The sequence below is a fragment of the Ursus americanus genome, chromosome 18, assembly GCF_024610735.1.
Source record: "Ursus americanus isolate L20-20 chromosome 18, mUrsAme1.1.p, whole genome shotgun sequence".
Taxonomy (NCBI): domain Eukaryota; kingdom Metazoa; phylum Chordata; class Mammalia; order Carnivora; family Ursidae; genus Ursus; species Ursus americanus.
In genome coordinates, this window is record NC_142144.1 from 22,635,871 (window position 1) to 22,653,031 (window position 17,161).

The window sequence follows — 17,161 nt, forward strand, 5'->3', positions numbered from 1 at the left end:
TACCTTCTGGGCTTCTAACAGGAAGACCTTTCCTACTTTCTCGAGGTACTTGTCTTCACAGGCTTGATGCCGTATTTCCGGGACTAAGATTTTCTTCATCTAATGAAATATACAGATCTATCTATCTGTCCATCTAAACTGGCTAGTAATAGTTAAGCTTACCCTTTGTATGCTAAAAAAAAAAAGTGTGTGTATATACACACGTGTAATAGTCACATATATTTACGTGTATATACACATGTATACATATCCACACACATGTATGTGTGTGCACACATGCACATCATGTATACACTTTTTCTTAGTGAATTTCCCCCATGAGCAGAATTTAGCTCAACTGCTCTTGAGAACCCTTCAAGGGACATTAGGGCCCAAGCAAACAGGGACCCAGGCCTTTAGGGCTTACGGCCAGTGTGCTTTTTCCTCTGGTGACACTACTGGAGCCCCCAGGGACTCTCACAGTCCTCATTCACGCTAGGGTATAAAGGTGGGTAGTGAGGTAGCCCTTACCCTCTGTATTCTAAACGAGCTTGCACCCCCAGGAGAAACAGATGGAGCTCTTGAGGCTGAGATTTGAGGTGGGGTTTGGTGGGATGGGATGGAGGGGGAGACTGGGTTCTAAGGCATCTCTGATCACTACCTTCCATCGCCTATCTCTGGCTAGGTGTCCTGGGAACTGGGACCTGGTATGACTACAATTTTCAAGTGAAACCTATGTTTTTGCTCCTTTGTGAACCTGGCCAACCACTGGCCACAGGAGGGTCACTCATCTCCTAGACAGAAATGTCCAGAACCTGGTTGAGAACCATAAAGGAACCCAACTCACCCTTTGAGCAGTGCAAGCAGACAGCGCAAAGTTAATTTTTAGAGCGCAGGCACGGAACTCACAGTGGTGCCCTCATTCAGCACATCTATAGTTCTAAGACCCCTGGCTACCGTTTCCCCACTTCAGGTTGGTCAAATGTAGGAAACAGACCCACTACAGCAGCAATAACAGCTAACAGCTTGACTCACAGGAGGAAAAAGACAAAAGCTGGTGGGAGAACTCAAAAGGTGGGCATTTAGTGAAGGGGCAAGCTGCTTCCAGCACCTCACTGCTCCAGGAAAACATCACTGTACCGAATGACAGCCCAGTACAGTAATTAGTACTCAGAGTCATAACTCGGGGTTATTTGGAAACGTGTAAACAATACCAATGTACTCTGTTTTTAGGAAGAGAATTCCCAAGCTCTGGCAGAAGGGGCCGGCACTGGGAGGGGGCCCCCTAGAGGACAGTAACGGTTACTGCACTGTAAGACCCCAGCACGGGGGGATGGGGGGGGGGGTAAGGGGGTAGAGAGGGTGGTCCGGCGCTGGGAACCACCTACCTCTGGATGTTATCTTCCAGTTGTTTGACTCTGAACTCATCCTCCTCAGACTGCCGCCTCCTGGCTTCCTCCTCTTCGGCAGTTCCGGCGGGGATACCCTGCAGCAGCCATTTTTCGCGAAGCACTTTGGACTGTGGGAATGAGGGAAGAGAACAGACTGGATGATACCTTTCCTTCCACAGCCTTCTCTGTGTCGCGGTGCCTCGGTTTTAGCCCCACCCCTCAGCAGTGGTCACCTCAATTACTGCCTTTGCCTCCTCACTAACTTGGCTCCTGCTTCCCTCGGGTCCAACCCCTAGAGAGCCACCAGAGGGATTTATTTCGGCATTTTCTACTATAAAAAGCTTTTGAAAACATACAGAAAAACAGAGGAAACCGTATAACGAATGCCAGTGTAACTCAACTAGCTTTAAATGTTAAACAGTTTGCCAGATTTCCCATATATTTTTCACCAAAGCATTTTAAAGTAAATAACGAACATCATGACATTTCACCCATAAGTATTTCAGTATGAATCTCTAAAACATAAGGACATTTTGCTGTGCGACTGCAATTCCATTATATAATTTCTTAAGATCACCCGATATCGAGTCCATCTTAAAGTGTTTTTTTAAAAAAAGATTATGTCATGCTTCTTCTTAGAAGCTGTTTAATGATTCCCAATCATCCTCAGCAGTGGTCTCCAAATGGTATTAAAATCATGCACTCCATTTGCCCCAGTGTACTAATATACCGTGGAGTGAAATAAAAAAATGTTTTTTTTTTCTTTTTTAGTAGGCTCGCGTGGAGCCCAACATGAGATCAAGACCTGAGCTGAGATCAAGAGCTGGACGCTTAACTGACTGAGCCATCCAGGTGCCCCGAAATAAAAAGGTTTTGAGTTTCTGGTCAATGGCTGGGAGGGAGCCATTACTGCTTTGATAAGGGAAATGAAAACAGCTCAAAAGAAAGGCATGCTGAAACTCCCTAAAACAAAGAGCCAGGTGAGGAAGGCTTGGGAGAGGCTTTTTGATTTGGGTTTTCATTACATGGTCCCTAGATGGCAGATGGTGGTTATTAGATGTTTGCAGAGGCTGGGCCTGGGCATCGTGGCTGAGCGTCCCCTGGGCAGGTCAGTGGTCCTGGGAATGGAGCGCTGTAAGGGAACACCACTGAGTCTGCCAGAAGCAGGCCACGTGACCAGTTTTTCCCTGGTCCTATAATGGCTATGAAGCCAGTCAACAGAGAGTAAGCACAGAGTAAGCACTGGGATCCCTGGCTCCCGGCATCCCCTCCATCAGAATCTGGTTTGACCTCATCAGGCAGGCTGAGCAAGGTAAAAGAAAGGGAGCCCTTATAATGACTAAGAGCCCGGGTGATACATGGCTTGGAGCCAATTAAATATGATGTACAGAGATGAGAGAGTGGGGTATCTCTAATATCATGGACACAGAATTCGTACTCACTTCAGTTCCCTTTCTACAGCTCTTAGAAACAAAACGTAGACAATTCCAGAGGCTCACATTTTTCTTGAGATTAAGAAATAAGAGCTACTTATGATGAAGCTATAAAATGAGTTACAAAGAATTACCAACATTTAGTAATAGTAAGAATTCATTAACGGAAGTTCTGATTCACCATTCTATTGAGAAATCCAGCAGCTACACAGGGTTATGAAGCCCCTGCTGGATACGCAGGAGCAAGTTCCAATGGCTAGAATCCCTATATTTCTTTTTTTAAGATTATTTATTTATTTATTTGATGGAGAGAGAGACAGCCAGCGAGAGAGGGAACACAAGCAGGGGGAGTGGGAGAGGAAGAAGCAGGCTTCCCAGCGGAGCAGGGAGCCCAATGCGGGGCTCAATCCCAGGACCCTGGGATCACGCCCCTAGCTGAAGGCAGACACCTAACGACTGAGCCACCCAGGCGCCCCTAGAATCCCTACACTTCTGAACAGTCTTTTTGTTAGCAACGCATGGGTGTAGTGTCCAAGTAGCCATAGTTTTCACTGGTGTTATTCTTGCCTTTTAATTATAAATCGCTGTTGGTGGAAGTCTGTTTGGTTACTCTCATAGTATATAGAGAAGCATATTTATAGCACTTGACCTGTAGCTTTCCATTCATTAAACACGAGTTTGTTCATATATAAGCTATTCCAACTGTATGCTAAAGCGATTGTACACAGGAGTCACCCTTACCCCAATAGACTTAAACAGCTATACATCATTAGTAACATGGTGCCTGTAAATGTATTTATGACTACCACCAACGACAGTGGGAAAAAAGTACTTTAAAAGTGTCTAGGGCATTGTTTCATAATATAAAACCATGTGTAAAAGCTCACAGTACAATTTGTTTACATTGGTTGCTCTTTCTTATGGGCTAAATCATGGCCCCCGTCCCCCACCAATTCATATGTTGAAGTCCTAACCCCCCTACGTCATAATGTGACTATGTTTGGAAATAGGGTCTTGAAGGTTATATGAAGTCATTGGAATGGGCTCTAATCCAGTATGACTGGTGTCCTTATAAGAAGTGGAGATTAGGACACAGACGTGCACAGAAAGAAGACCATGTAGACACCAGAGGAAGACAGCCATCTACAAGCCAAGAAGAGATCATTAGAAGACGTTAACACTACTGATACCTTGATCTTGGACTTCTAGCCCCTAGAATGATGAGAATATAATCTCTGGTGTGTAAGCCACCCAGTCTGTGGTCTTTGTTACAGCTGCCCTAGCAAACTACTACATTCTCCAAAGCTTTATCGTGCAGATGTTTCTTTCACTGGAAAATGGGGATGAGTGGGTTAAACTGGTTTCTCTTCCTAAGTGGGCTACGGAAAAAAAAATTCAAAACCACTGTCCTCCTCTCAAAATTCCCCAGATATCATGCTCACATACGTGAGAAGCTGTGTGAACAGTGGTTAACTGTGGTTAACAGTGGTTAACTGTGAATTCTGGATCGGGTCTCCCACTTACTAGCTGTGTGGTCTCAGACAGTCTCATCAGACTCACCAAACCTCAGTTTTCTCATCTGTAAAATGGACATGATGACAGAGCCCACTTCAGGCTCGTCATGAGGATTAAATGAGTTCATACGCTAAAAGCGCTGAGCCCATACTTAGTACTATAGAAATGTTTGTTATTGTTGCTCATGCTGTTCCCCTGGCCTCTCCTGCCTTCATCTGAGAAAGAGCAGGTAAAATGTCCCCTGAGAAGCCTTCCCCTGCTCCTGCTGGCAGGATCCATGGCTCTCTGGTCTGTCTCCTCTAGCAGAGGACATACTCCAGTGCACTCTCACACTGTCCTCCGTTTCTTTTTGTATCTCTCCCCTCTAGACCCCCAGCGCCTCAAAGGCTGGGACTGTTCTTTATTTCCCTTTGCATCTCATTGCCGCACCCAGCCCAGTTGCAGGGGACGAATGAGTAAACGGGTGAACTGGAAAAATCGCAAATTTCTGTCACTCTAACTACTCAGGAGGGGGGGTGTCACACTTTCATTCACAGTGCTCCCTGAGCTGAAATGTTTGATACTCACCTAGTTCAACCCATAGAAGGTAAAAACCCCATTAGGATTATTGGGGGACAGATCTATTGGCATCCTTGTCTTGGTGTGTGGACTCTTCTGGAATGGCAGCCATGGACAGACCCCGCTTTCTCTGCCCCAGCAGGGATGCTCTGCAGCTGGGGCTTCTTGAAATAGGACACAGTGGCTGCTCCTGGGGATGTTCTCTCTGCTCTTCTTCACACTGCGCCTCCTGCCACCAAGGAAAGGGTCTAACCGCTCATTGCTGGCTGGTTAGCCCTAGCCGTCCATCGGTACTTCTGACAAAAGCAGCCTGGTCACCGTGAACACCGAAAGCACATGTGCCCTCACGTGTGGATAAGGCAGTGATGTCACCAAAACATCCCCAACAGCTGGTGCCCAGAAGACAGATTCTAACAGAACAAGACAGCGGGCCTGGTCTCAGGTCTGTTTTACAAAAGTGTCTGGACGTTACAAAAACAAAAAAGCAAAGTTGATTTTTTCACTTGGCCCCAAAGTAATGCTGCTAGGGCAAACCACCAATTCAAATATGCTTACCACTGGCGGTTCCCTTGGCCTCCGCCAGATCCCCTCCCCTTGTCTCTGAGGGTCAGTGGTGGTACCGCCTTGGAATATAACGCACTTGTGCACGCCGATCACACGCGCCCATCGAAAGCACCAGTTTCCCTCTGCTGTTCTGGTCCTTATTGGCTGCCTTAGTGCTTTAGAATTAAGTGACAAGCAGAGCACGGCAGAAGGGAACACTAAAAATAAAAACTTTTCTTTTTTTATGTCCAAACAGCATATACTAAAAAAAAAAAAAATGTGTCATAGCTTACAGGGTGAAGAACTGTGAAAGTTCACCTTTGTCAACTGCGTGCAACTATGAAGAGTCAAGACAAAGGAAGAATGGGTAAGGCTTCCAGGAGAGCTTGCGGAAGCACAGATTCCCACCTCCAGAGATGCTGATTCTCCCAGTTTGGGATAAGGCCTAGGAATCTGAATTTTAATAAGCTCCCACGTGATGCTGTCATTGATGCTGCTGGTCCGAGGTCCACGATTTGAAGCCCTGCATGAGAAGCTGTGACTATCCAAAAGCCTGAAGCATGCACAAGCGTTCCCACTGGCTAGCTAAACACCGATCCGAAAAGGAGCTCATCCTTCTCCCACACACCCATCTCTCCTCCTGCATCCCCATCTCGGGAGCAGTGGTGTCCCCATCCCTTCCCTTACATGCCAGACACTCTGCCAGGTCCTGAAGACACCGCTCTGGAAGACAGCAAGTGCCCAGGATCACTGAGCTTTTGTCCCAGTCAACAAGAATGCAAGATAATTTCAGATGGTGATAACACGCATGGCAGGAGGTAGGCAGGACCATAGGACAAACAGGGACGGATGGGGGACACTTCGGGTGGGAAAAGTCCCTGTGAGTACTTGAACATTTGAGCTGAGATCTGAGATCCAAGGAAAGGAATTTCAGGGGGAGAGACTGGCAAATGTAATAGCCCAGATGTGGGACAGAGCTCAGCACGTTTGTGGACCGGACAGAATGCCCAAGTGGCTGGACCACAGTGAGTGGGGGGTGGGGAGGGGAGGGTAGAACAAGCTGGAGATGGAGAGGAATGCAGAGGCCAGATTAGGTAGGGTACGGCAGACTTGCTAAGGAGTCTGGTATTTGTCCTAAGCACGGTAGGAAGAGAACAGTGTGGAAGGGACAGGATTACAAAGTATAAGTGATCGGGCTCTATCATATCAACAGGTGACAGAGCATGTTAGCTTGAAGCAGAGGAGCAGCAGAAGAAATGGAAGGCACAGGGCGAATTTTAGAGGTAGAGTCAACATGACTTGCTGACAGATTAGATGCGGGGCATGAGGGAAAGGATGGGATTAAAGGTGACACAGATATTTGGTTTGAGCAAAGGGGTGGATGGCGGTATTCCCACCTGGAGACTGGAAAGACTAGACGAAGAACAAGGGCTAGAAGAGCAGAAAACCAAAACTTCCATTTAGGGAAGGTTAAGCTTGAGAGGCTTGTAAAGGGAAGTGACGCCCATCTAAGTGGCCATGTCGGGAAAACAGCTGAACACGAGAGTCTGGAGTTCAGGGGCCCCTGGAGCTGGAGCCATCAATTTGGGAGTCATGGATACATAAATGGTATCTGAAGCCATGGTATCGAGTGACAACGATGATGATGATGATAATTCTCATCACTCTTGCTGTTGTAAGTGCTTTATATAAATTCATTAAACTTTCACAAAAATCCCACGAGGCAGGTGCTCATATTAAGTCAGTGACCCATGGGCACACGTTTGGTAAGGTGCGGCTCTGAGATTTGAAGCCAAATACATGGTGCACGCCAAGATCCCCAAGAGCCCTCTTTTTCTCAGATAGGGTTTACAAAACCATCAGGCACCGCTGACCTACCCCCTGACCCGGATAAGCCCTCTCCAGCTTCTCTGATGGCAGGCTCGTCTCCCATTCATCCCTGAGTTCCCACAGCCAAGTGCCCTAGCTCCTATTCGTCCACAGTGGCTGACGTGCAAGGCTATTGGTGATAGTTTATGATAATAAATACCCATTGAACGAATGAATGATGGAAAAACCATGCACAAGCACTGTGTTTAGCAAATATAAAATCATAGACTATTAATATTTGACTATTAATCTTAGACTTTTCTACTTAGAGATCTAACCAAAGCTTTTCCCCAGCTTTCCTGAGGTACAACTGACAAATAAAATTGTAAATATTTAAAGGGTGCAACATGGGGCGCCTGGGTGGCGCAGTCGTTAAACGTCTGCCTTCAGCTCAGGGCGTGATCCTGGCATTCCGGGATCGAGCCCCACATCAGGCTCCTCCACTAGGAGCCTGCCTCTTCCTCTCCCACTCCCCCTGCTTGTGTTCCCTCTCTCGCTGGCTGTCTCTGCCTAATAAATAAATAAACAAATCTTAAAAAAATAAATAAATAAAGGGTGCAACATGATTAATCCAACTTTTTCAATCTACAGATTAGATATCTGATGTTAACCAGCTTTTCCAGGTGATCCAGGTAAGCAATGAGTAGTGTCTGGGTGGTGGGGGGTGGGGAATGGGCAGTGGAGAGAAGTCGGGACTAGTCAGTCTCCAATTTTTTTTTCTGATTGTTTGTAATTTTTATAAAGTCATATCCACCAATCTTTTTAGTTTATAATTCAGGGTTTGCTGTAATAATCAGATGAGGCTGCCCCGTTCGAAGACTATGAAAATATTTACCTGTGATTTCTTCTTACACTTTTATGAGTTTACTCTTTCCTCCAAATCTTGCATTCATCTGTAATCTGGCTAAAGCCAACCCTGGCTGTGTTGGGGGGTGATGTTCAACCGAAATTCAACCTTCTAAAATGGCTTAAACACAATGTGTGCCAGTAGCTGTGATGTGTCTTTGATCATCTGTGTCCTCTCTCTGTTCTCCTTCTCCTGCCCTGGGACACGTCCTTTCCCCCCCATCGACTCCCTGTAAGATCTTGATTTGGTATTGACTTTTTGTTATATGATTTTAGTCCACGCAGACGCCAAACCGAGACTTCGGATAGAAGAAACCAAGGTCTAACTTCTACTCCAGCTCTGTTTCCAGGGGCAGTGGAGATGTGATGGGAAAAAGGGTGAGATGGAAAGTTCCCTTACACTGTGACCCTGCTTGTCTATTCAATATTTTAAAATTTGAAATTGGCCTTTCACACATACTAATAATCAAGAAAGGTCTAAAATTAGTGCTAAAGGTTCACAATAGTGGGAGACACAACATGTTTGCAGCAAGACCCCTGGTACCTTCAGGCTATGCAGCAAATGACCTTGGTGGCTGATAGTAAATAGCTTGCGGGGTCACAATTCAGTCTTTGATGTGTTTTCATTCATGCTTCTTGAAAGAAAAGGCTGTGGTTTTTAAAATATAATGACAATTTTCATAACTTGGACTAGAAAAAAAAAGTCTAGTCAGGGTTCCCTGCTCATAAATAAATAATTCAAAGGCAGCTTTTGTATTGAAGAGATGATATTAGCAATTTGATTCTGACAGTGCTGCCTCTGTCATACAAATCTTTATAAATGTGACAGTTCCAAAGGGATTCATGTGGCAATCCTACTGCATGCCTACTCTTGCTGGGACCTTGGACTGACCAATAAAACAGACAAATCTCTGGTAATTCAACCAAGAGCGCAAAGGGAATATTAAATTTAGTCTGTCTGGTATAATATAAGAGTTGATTTATTTTTAAAACTGATATTATCACAAGTCACATAGTAAAAACAATAAAAATAAATAATTGTTTCCATGGAATACAAAGCCAAGACGATTTTTCAAGAGAAGAATAATGATGGCTCTTGCCTTATGACATATTATTAATCCTTATAATACATTAAAAAGCTAGAGGGGTTCAATGAGGATGGTATTACCACAGGAGTGGCAGATTCATGGACTAAGAAGAATCCATAAATGGTGGACTTGAGTATAAGGGAGAAATATGTATATGATAAAGAAGACATTTACTTCAGTGAGGAAAAAGGAATGAATCAATAAATCATGTGGAGGCAACTGGCTCACCATCTGTAAAAAGTAGAGTCATTCCTACCCTATTTCATAGAGAAAAATAAATTCTAGATGGGTTAAAACTATTGAAGGACAAGAGACATCCTAGGTAAGTGTTTGGGATGTTCTTTGCAAGAACCATATCAAAGTCAGAAATCATAAAGCAAAAGAATGTTAGATGTGATGTCACAAAAATTACAAAGTTTTGTGTGAGAATTTATTTATTTATTTATTTATTTATTTATTTATTTATTTATTTATTTATTTGAGAGAGCTCAAACCGGGGCGTGGGTGGTGCGGGTAGAGGGAGAGGGAGAAGTAGATTCCCCACTGAGCAGGGAGCCTGACATGGGGTTGAACCCAGGACTTGATCTCAGGACGCTGCAATCATGACCTGAGCCGAAGGCAGATGCTTAACCAACTGAGCCCCCCAGGCACCCCTTTTATGAGAATTTAAAAGAGCCCATATAACAAAATCAAAAAAAGAGGTAAAGGTGAATGTATTTTGGACCCGAATGTTAATACCATCTCATTTTAATCACCAGCTGATGATGCCTGTGAACAAGGGTCACACAGCTTAATCTATAAAAATATACTAGAGAAAAAGCATAGAAGAGTATACCTCTGTGTGAGTTATATCTGGGTGACCAGTATACAGTTGATATGTGTTTTTTTCTTTATATTTTCCTGTACTTCAAAATTTTGCTTTTGTAAGGATCGTGCATTCGTTTCTCTTATAATCAGCAAAAATTAGTCAGCTATTAAAATTGCTTACTGGTCCCATATGTGAGTGCTTCTTGGAAATTCTTACATCATAAATATTAGGTACTAAATATAGCTAAGTATCTTGTAAAAAGAAATCTGAGTTTAATTTGGTGAGGACTTCAAAGTACTTGAAGGTTTCCTAATCTTCCTAAAGAGTATAGCAGCTCTTTCAGTCCTTGGGTCTTTCATTGCATTGCAGAATTTGTTTATTGTCAATATATAAAGTAACAATATTCCATTTTGTGGCATTGCTCACTGCATAATCCTAAATATCACAATTACCAAGAATATTAATCAAATAAGCATCAAAACGATTGTCTTGCATTCTATTTATCTGCTTTGCCAAGAGACCAGTAAATGTATCTAAATAATTCATACCTCACTGCATGAGAATAAGTGTCCATAGACTATTTGATGATGAGAACTGTATCTTAATAAATACGAAATCTAATTCTAATGCTTGTCATTTAACTTTGCACTAAGCATATATTATTTTTTTAGGGAGCATCCCAGAATTTATAAATTAGTGAAATAAACATTGTTGGCATATTTCTTAATATTTTCTACTTCAAGGAATAATCCATAATGTCTCCGACATGTTCTAAATTTTCTGGAGTCCATGGAAGTATAACTTTAAGAGACAATGAAGACGGTAACCGGCCTCTCTCTAGACAAATTATTCAAAATGGAACATTTCATTTGAAGAAAACAGTGTCCTGGAGAAGGCTTGGTTTTGGAGGCAGACAAGCCCTAGGGTTGAACCAGGGATCCCTCACTTATAGTCTCTATGTTCTTGGGCGAATGACTTCACCTCATGAGTTCGTTTTCTCACCTGTGAGACAGGGAATGTGGCCACTTAAGTCAGCGAGGAATTTTGTGGCCATTATTGAGGGGATGTATTTAGAGTGCCAGGCATACATTAGGCACTCAAAAACCATGACTATTATCGAGGATGGACAAGTGGATGACAAGGCTGCCAGGCTTCCAGGACAAAGCTGGCTGAGTCTCTAGCAAGAGGCTCACAGAGGAACCATAACCTCAATGAATTTACTACCATCCAGGGGCGAGGCTGCCAAGCTCAAAACTGAATGATCACAAGGAAGATGACTCACGCTATTCAAGTTCAGTCAACAGCTAACTGATTGAAAGTAGAACCTATTCATTTCTGGTGCCTGAAGTGATCATATCTCCCAGTCAGGCACCACCAAAATAACTCAGTTATTTTGGGAAGGATGGACTCAGAACAAAGAGAGGCAGAGCCAGGAGAGAAGTTTCACCTGAGCCGAGGTGAGGCCTGATGACACTCCTCGCCTACCTCAGGCCCCCCCTCACCAGAGCATAGAAATTTGGTACTGACAGAGCTGGAGTTTCTCCAGGGAAGTCTGGGTAAACCACCTTTGGGACCGCTGGGGCTGTTTTTGTTTTTGCTTTCATTGTTCAAAGCTACTGGTCCACCCTCATTCTGTCCACATGGGCCTTCCCCAGAGAGAGAAAATTACAACCCACTGTTCTCCACTTATTAAACTGCCATCACTTCCAGTCCTTTCTCTCCAGGTTACTGGAAGGTTTCTTAGGTGAAAGGGCTGGGTGTTCCCTTAGATAGCCAATTTCATCAACAATGTGAGAATTTTACCAGGAGAACCATAAAGAACTATCTGATTCCCTTGTTTCCAAGTCTCCGAAGGAGTCTCACTGCTTCTATGTGCAACACTAAGTCCTTTTTACTGTTATCTCTATTGATTGGATGGCTGGATACATGGAAGGATGGATACAGGGATGGATACTGTGCTGGACCTCAGCAATGAATGAGTCCTTGGTATCTTATCTGGCATCCAGAATGATAAGAAGTGGGATAAAAGAAACTTAATCTTCTGACATATGTTTATTGCCTGACTTTTGATTCAAGAATGCAAAAGCAAAGTTGAGCTTAAAGGGGAGAGGGGCTGTCTAGTCAAAACAGCCTCTCATTTTTTCAGTCCCCTTCATAAAAAACAAACAAACAAACAAACAAACAAACAAACAAACACAAAATCCACCTTAAGCCAAGAACTCACTGAGGTATTAGTACATTTTGGTCTCTTGTAAGGAGTGAGTTGGCTGTACACTGAGCCAGAGTCCCAGCTCTGTCCGGATTGACCTTGAAGAATTCACTTGTTCTATTAAGTGTTTTTAAGTCCCCCTCTCTGTAAGAAGAAAATACTAACTTTTGCCCTCAACGCTTCCTCAGGAATGTTGTAAGGAGGGAGTAACAGCATATAGGATATATTGTAAGCTCCTACAAAGAAAGGTCCATAAATGGTTTTACAAAAGCGAAGATAAATGGGCAATATTCTCAGTAACATGCTGCTGTTCTTCCTTTTAAAAACATTTCTCTGGTTAAAGTTCATAGTAAACTGATGAATACGCGAAGCAGATTTAGGTCATGCTGCTATTTGAAATAGCTTGCTGACAAGTCTCATCTTAAGGATTCATTTAGCACGGCCCTATCTTCTAGCGAAGAATGGGAAAGACAATCGTAAAGACTCATCTTGTTTCAAAGAATCTAAACTATCTCTACCGAGCATCACCCTGAAAGTCAGCCCCACCTTCCCCACCCGCCCTCTGAGCAATGCACCTCTGTGCACGAATGTCACAGCAACTTGAGTTGAGCAGAAGGTTTTCCTGAAAAAGCCCAGAGCAGGAGAAGGCATGTAGCAACTCCCAGCTGGCCACTGGAATGTGTTCACAATATTCTGCAAGCCTGCAAAAAGCAACATTCGATAGCCCGTGGAGTCCTTGTGACAGTGACAGAGCTTCTCGTAGGCTGTAATCAATTATGATGCTTAAGTGCCTTATGTTTTAAAGAAAAATAAATAATGAAACATCTCTCCCTCTCTCTCTCTCTCTCTCTCTCTCTCTCTCTCTCTCTCTCCCCCCTCTGTGCGATGGAGACCCAAGCAAGTCAAATCATTTCAATGCCATCTTTTGACCAACTGCTCATTCTAAGAGAACACCTTCCAAAATTGTGAAAGTAGAAATAAAACGAACGCATCATTGGAAATACACAGGGTTGCTCTTTTATCAGATCACAGTGCTTTTCTCTCTCTTTTCTCCATATCAGGAAAGAAAATATGAAGATTTTTAAGCTATAAAAGAACTGTATGATCAATGCATCCTTGGGAGCCTCCGGACAAACACACGCAGAGCACCTCGCGCACTGGGGTGCAGCTCCGGAACGCTGCCTCACCCACCATGTGGAAATTCTCCTCCAGTTGCTATATATATAACCACCACATTTCACATGCACACACCAGCCCCCAAACCCGTCCACAGGCACACGCTAATCTCCTCATGCTCTCAGAAACTGGAATGCTGTAACAATGCCCTGAATTGGAGAAATGCACAAGAAAAGCCAAGAGATGGTTTCCCGACAGAACGAGACAGGGCTGGTGCAGTCGGCGGCAGTGCCTTCACGCCAGGGCAGGCTCTGCCCAGCTCTCCGGAGTGTGATCTGCATGTCTAATAACGGAACAGGTTTGCAGGATCGGCCACTTACCTTAGAATGCTGCAGCAGAAGTATCTGCTCGTCAAGCTCCTGTCGCTTGCCTTCTATTTCAGTCTGCCTCTTTCTCTTTTCCTTGAAAATAAAGAGAGAGAGGCTGTAAGAGTAGGTGGGTGTTGGCTCCAGGAATTTTAAGGCCGGAAGCAGCGGCGACAGCAGCAGCAGCACACATCTGGAGAGACACTCGCAGAGATGCTGGGCACACACGCAGTGTCACCTGCCCTCCGCCTCCAGCGGCTTTCTCCTAACATGCCTGCTGTGGGCTCGGCGAGTGGGAGAGTCTCCTCAGTCAGCCGGGCTGCAGCAATTTAATCCAGAAGAAAAGGCGGTTTCCACACACACACACACACACACACACACACACACACTCACACAGTCATGTTCTATGCAGTGTTAATTTGGAGACAAAGAATAAAAATGTCTCAATCGAAAAGATAGAGGTTGTTCTAAACTGCCTGTATGGCAGAATGAAACAGTGGGGATTCCAGGGTCAGCTTTCTCTTACCGAAATCACATACACAAGTAATCCAACATAATTTCCAATTTCGTAGGACAAATCATCCCGTTGGACATCACAAACGATGCGAATTAGATGGGTGGTCTTTGCTGAAACTAGCCTCGGGGTGGGGGGAGCACTGCATGTGGGCGGGGCTCCCCGAGCTTACGTTAAATATGAAACCTGAAGTTGGTCTGCCTGGATCCAATGCCCAGCTCTGCCATTTGCTACCTGTGTGACCTCTGGCAAGTTCTTTTACCTCCCTGAGTCCAAGCCTTCTCTCACATACAGAGGAGACCATAATTGTACCTAAACCATAAGGTTGGGGTGTGGATTCAATGATAATGTGAAGGATTTGGAACAATGGTCTGCCACATAGTAAATGCTCAATAAATGTTATTTGTTCTTATACTTATTGCCACATGTTTACTTCTAGGTAATGCCTAGACATTGGCTCTAAACGGAGGTAACTCCCCTGTATTCAGAGCATGCCCTTTCCACCGGAGTGCACACTTAATGCTTTTCTTCTCCACACTTCTCAAATGCAGACAACAGACATCATATAAATGTGACTGATTTAAGAACAGAAAGGCCTGTCTTTAATGACAGCTTACTTGTTCCACGTTTTGTTTCCAAAGTGCACAGTGGGGAGATCTGCTGAGACATTTACGGCACTGGATTATTTTCCTTTACTCACACATGCAGGGAGAAACTTGCTAGACAGACAGAGTGGCATTCGACAACACGACAGCCAAACCCTGGAGAAGACAGTAACGTGGAAGGCTGGCTGCTGGGCTCTGTGTTAACAGAAGCCTGTATTTTAAGGAGCTGCTATGTTTCTGGGGATGTGCCGACGCCACTGCTATTCAAGTCAACACGGCAATGATTTGTGTTACAACCAAGTTCCTTGTGCAATGCACAGACTTGTAAGAAATATTAGTTTATAATCTCAAGCCGCTGGGAGACATGATATCCAAGTCAGGCATATAAACTCCCTGTCAAAGGGAGGCCCAAGAACTTACCATTTACCAAAGACTCCAATCAGTGGCGCATTATGGATGCTGCTTAATCCCAGAGTATGTGTAAGGACATATAACATACGACAGTGGATGGGAAAGTGAGGCCTAACGGGAAGAGCCCCCATACGCAGTGCCTCAGAGGCCCACATGATAAAGCAAGGACCTCCGGAACCAGCCCCCATCTCGACATCCTAGCTACTCCAGCTCCTTGACAGCAGGCTCACTGGGGTTTATCGTTCACTCCCACTGGCTGTCAAGATATGCAGCTGTCCAAATTTAAACCCAGAGCCAAGCTACAGCATGCCACGGACACAAGATGCAGAGACACCATACTTTCATGCATGTGAACTGTGTGCTACGTGTTTTATGGACGGAATGCTTGTGTCTTCCCCCTAAATCCATATGTTGAAACCTAATCCCCAAAGTGACAGTAATTAGGAGGTGGGGACCTTTGGGAGGTGATGCGATGATGAGAGTGGAGCCCTCCTGAATGGGACTAGTGCCCTTAAATGAAAAACCCCCGAGAACTCTTCTGCCCCTTCTGCCATGTGAGGACACAGTGAAAAGACAGTTGTTGCTTAACCAGGAAGCAGGTCCCCACCAGACATGGAATTTGCCAGTGCCTGGATCTGGGGCTTCCCAGCCTCCAGAACTGTGGGAACCAAATTCCTGTTGTAGATGATGCACTCAGGCTATGGCATTTTGTTATGGAAACCTGAATGCGCTAAGCCAGAGTTCTAATTACATGTCTGGTCACTTGCAAACCTAGGCTTTCCCAACTCTTTGTTTCCCTCTTTGTTTATATAGAAAATCCTCTAGAGATGCCCACCATGATATGAGTGACTGTGCCTTGTATAGAGAAAATATTACTGATGGTACAGGCAGTGAACCTTTATATGCCCAAGCAGCAGACTCATAGGTGGTCACTGTGAACAGACATGATCATGACAGACGCAGGTTTTAAGTTAGTTCATTAAGAATGGACTATGAGAAACAAACTGAGGGCTACAGAGGGGAGGGGGGTGGGGGAATGGGATAGACCGGTGATGGGTAGTAAGGAGGGCACATATTGCATGGTGCACTGGGTGTTATACACAACTAATGAATCATCGAGCCTTACATCGAAAACCGGGGATGTACTGTATGGTGACTAACATAATATAATAAAAAATCATTATTAATTAAAAAAAAAAATAAAAAAAAAAAAAAAAAAAAAAAAAAAGAATGGGTGGGAATTTGGGGTGCCTGGGTGGCTCAGTCAGTTAAGCGTCTGCCTTCGGCTCAGGTCGTGATCCCAGAGTCCTGGGATGGAGTCCTGGATCAGGTTCCCTGCTCAGTGGGGAGCCTGCTTCTCCCTCTCCCTCTGCATCTCCTCCTGCTTGTGCTCGCTCTCTCTCTGTCAAATAAATAAAATCTTTTTTTTTAAATGAATAGGAATTAGGTAGATATAAATTAATGGACAGCATATTCCAGGGAAAGATAATTGTGTGAACAAGGGTAGAAATGTCCCTGCACATTCCAGGGACAGGGAGGAGGGAAATCTCTCTGAAGGGTAGGGCTTGCTCTTTGGAATAGAGATCAGTGATTCAAAAGATTGGCTAGGACTAGACTATCAAGGGCCTTGAATGCCAGGCCAAGAAGTCTGGATTGTATTCTACAGGCAATGATATATTGTAGGGTTCTAAGCAAGACAGTGATACGGTAAAATGGCATTTTGGGAACATTAATCTGGCACTGGTGTGTAGGATGGATGAATAGGGGTTGGGATGCTTTTTCTATAAAGGTCCAGACAGTAAATATTTTAGGTTTTGTAGAACACACAATTTCTTTCTTTCTTTTTTTAATTTATTCAACAGAGAGAGAGACAGCCAGCGAGAGAGGGAACACAAGCAGGGGGAGTGGGAG

At 44.3% G+C, this 17,161-nt stretch overlaps 1 protein-coding gene across 5 annotated transcripts in view; it reads right to left on the reverse strand.

Moving 5' to 3' along the window:
* The window catches only part of PALM2AKAP2 (PALM2 and AKAP2 fusion), a 325,838-nt gene that overhangs the window by 244,350 nt on the left and 64,327 nt on the right, over positions 1-17,161 (reverse strand). For all 5 annotated transcript variants that reach the window (XM_087869487.1, XM_045814778.2, XM_087869488.1 and 2 more), the window contains exons 2-3: positions 13,736-13,816; positions 1,368-1,498 (exon numbers count right to left, since the gene is read on the reverse strand). In XM_087869487.1, coding sequence (XP_087725613.1) covers positions 1,368-1,498; positions 13,736-13,816 — 212 coding nt within the window. The remainder of the gene's footprint in view (positions 1-1,367; positions 1,499-13,735; positions 13,817-17,161) is intronic.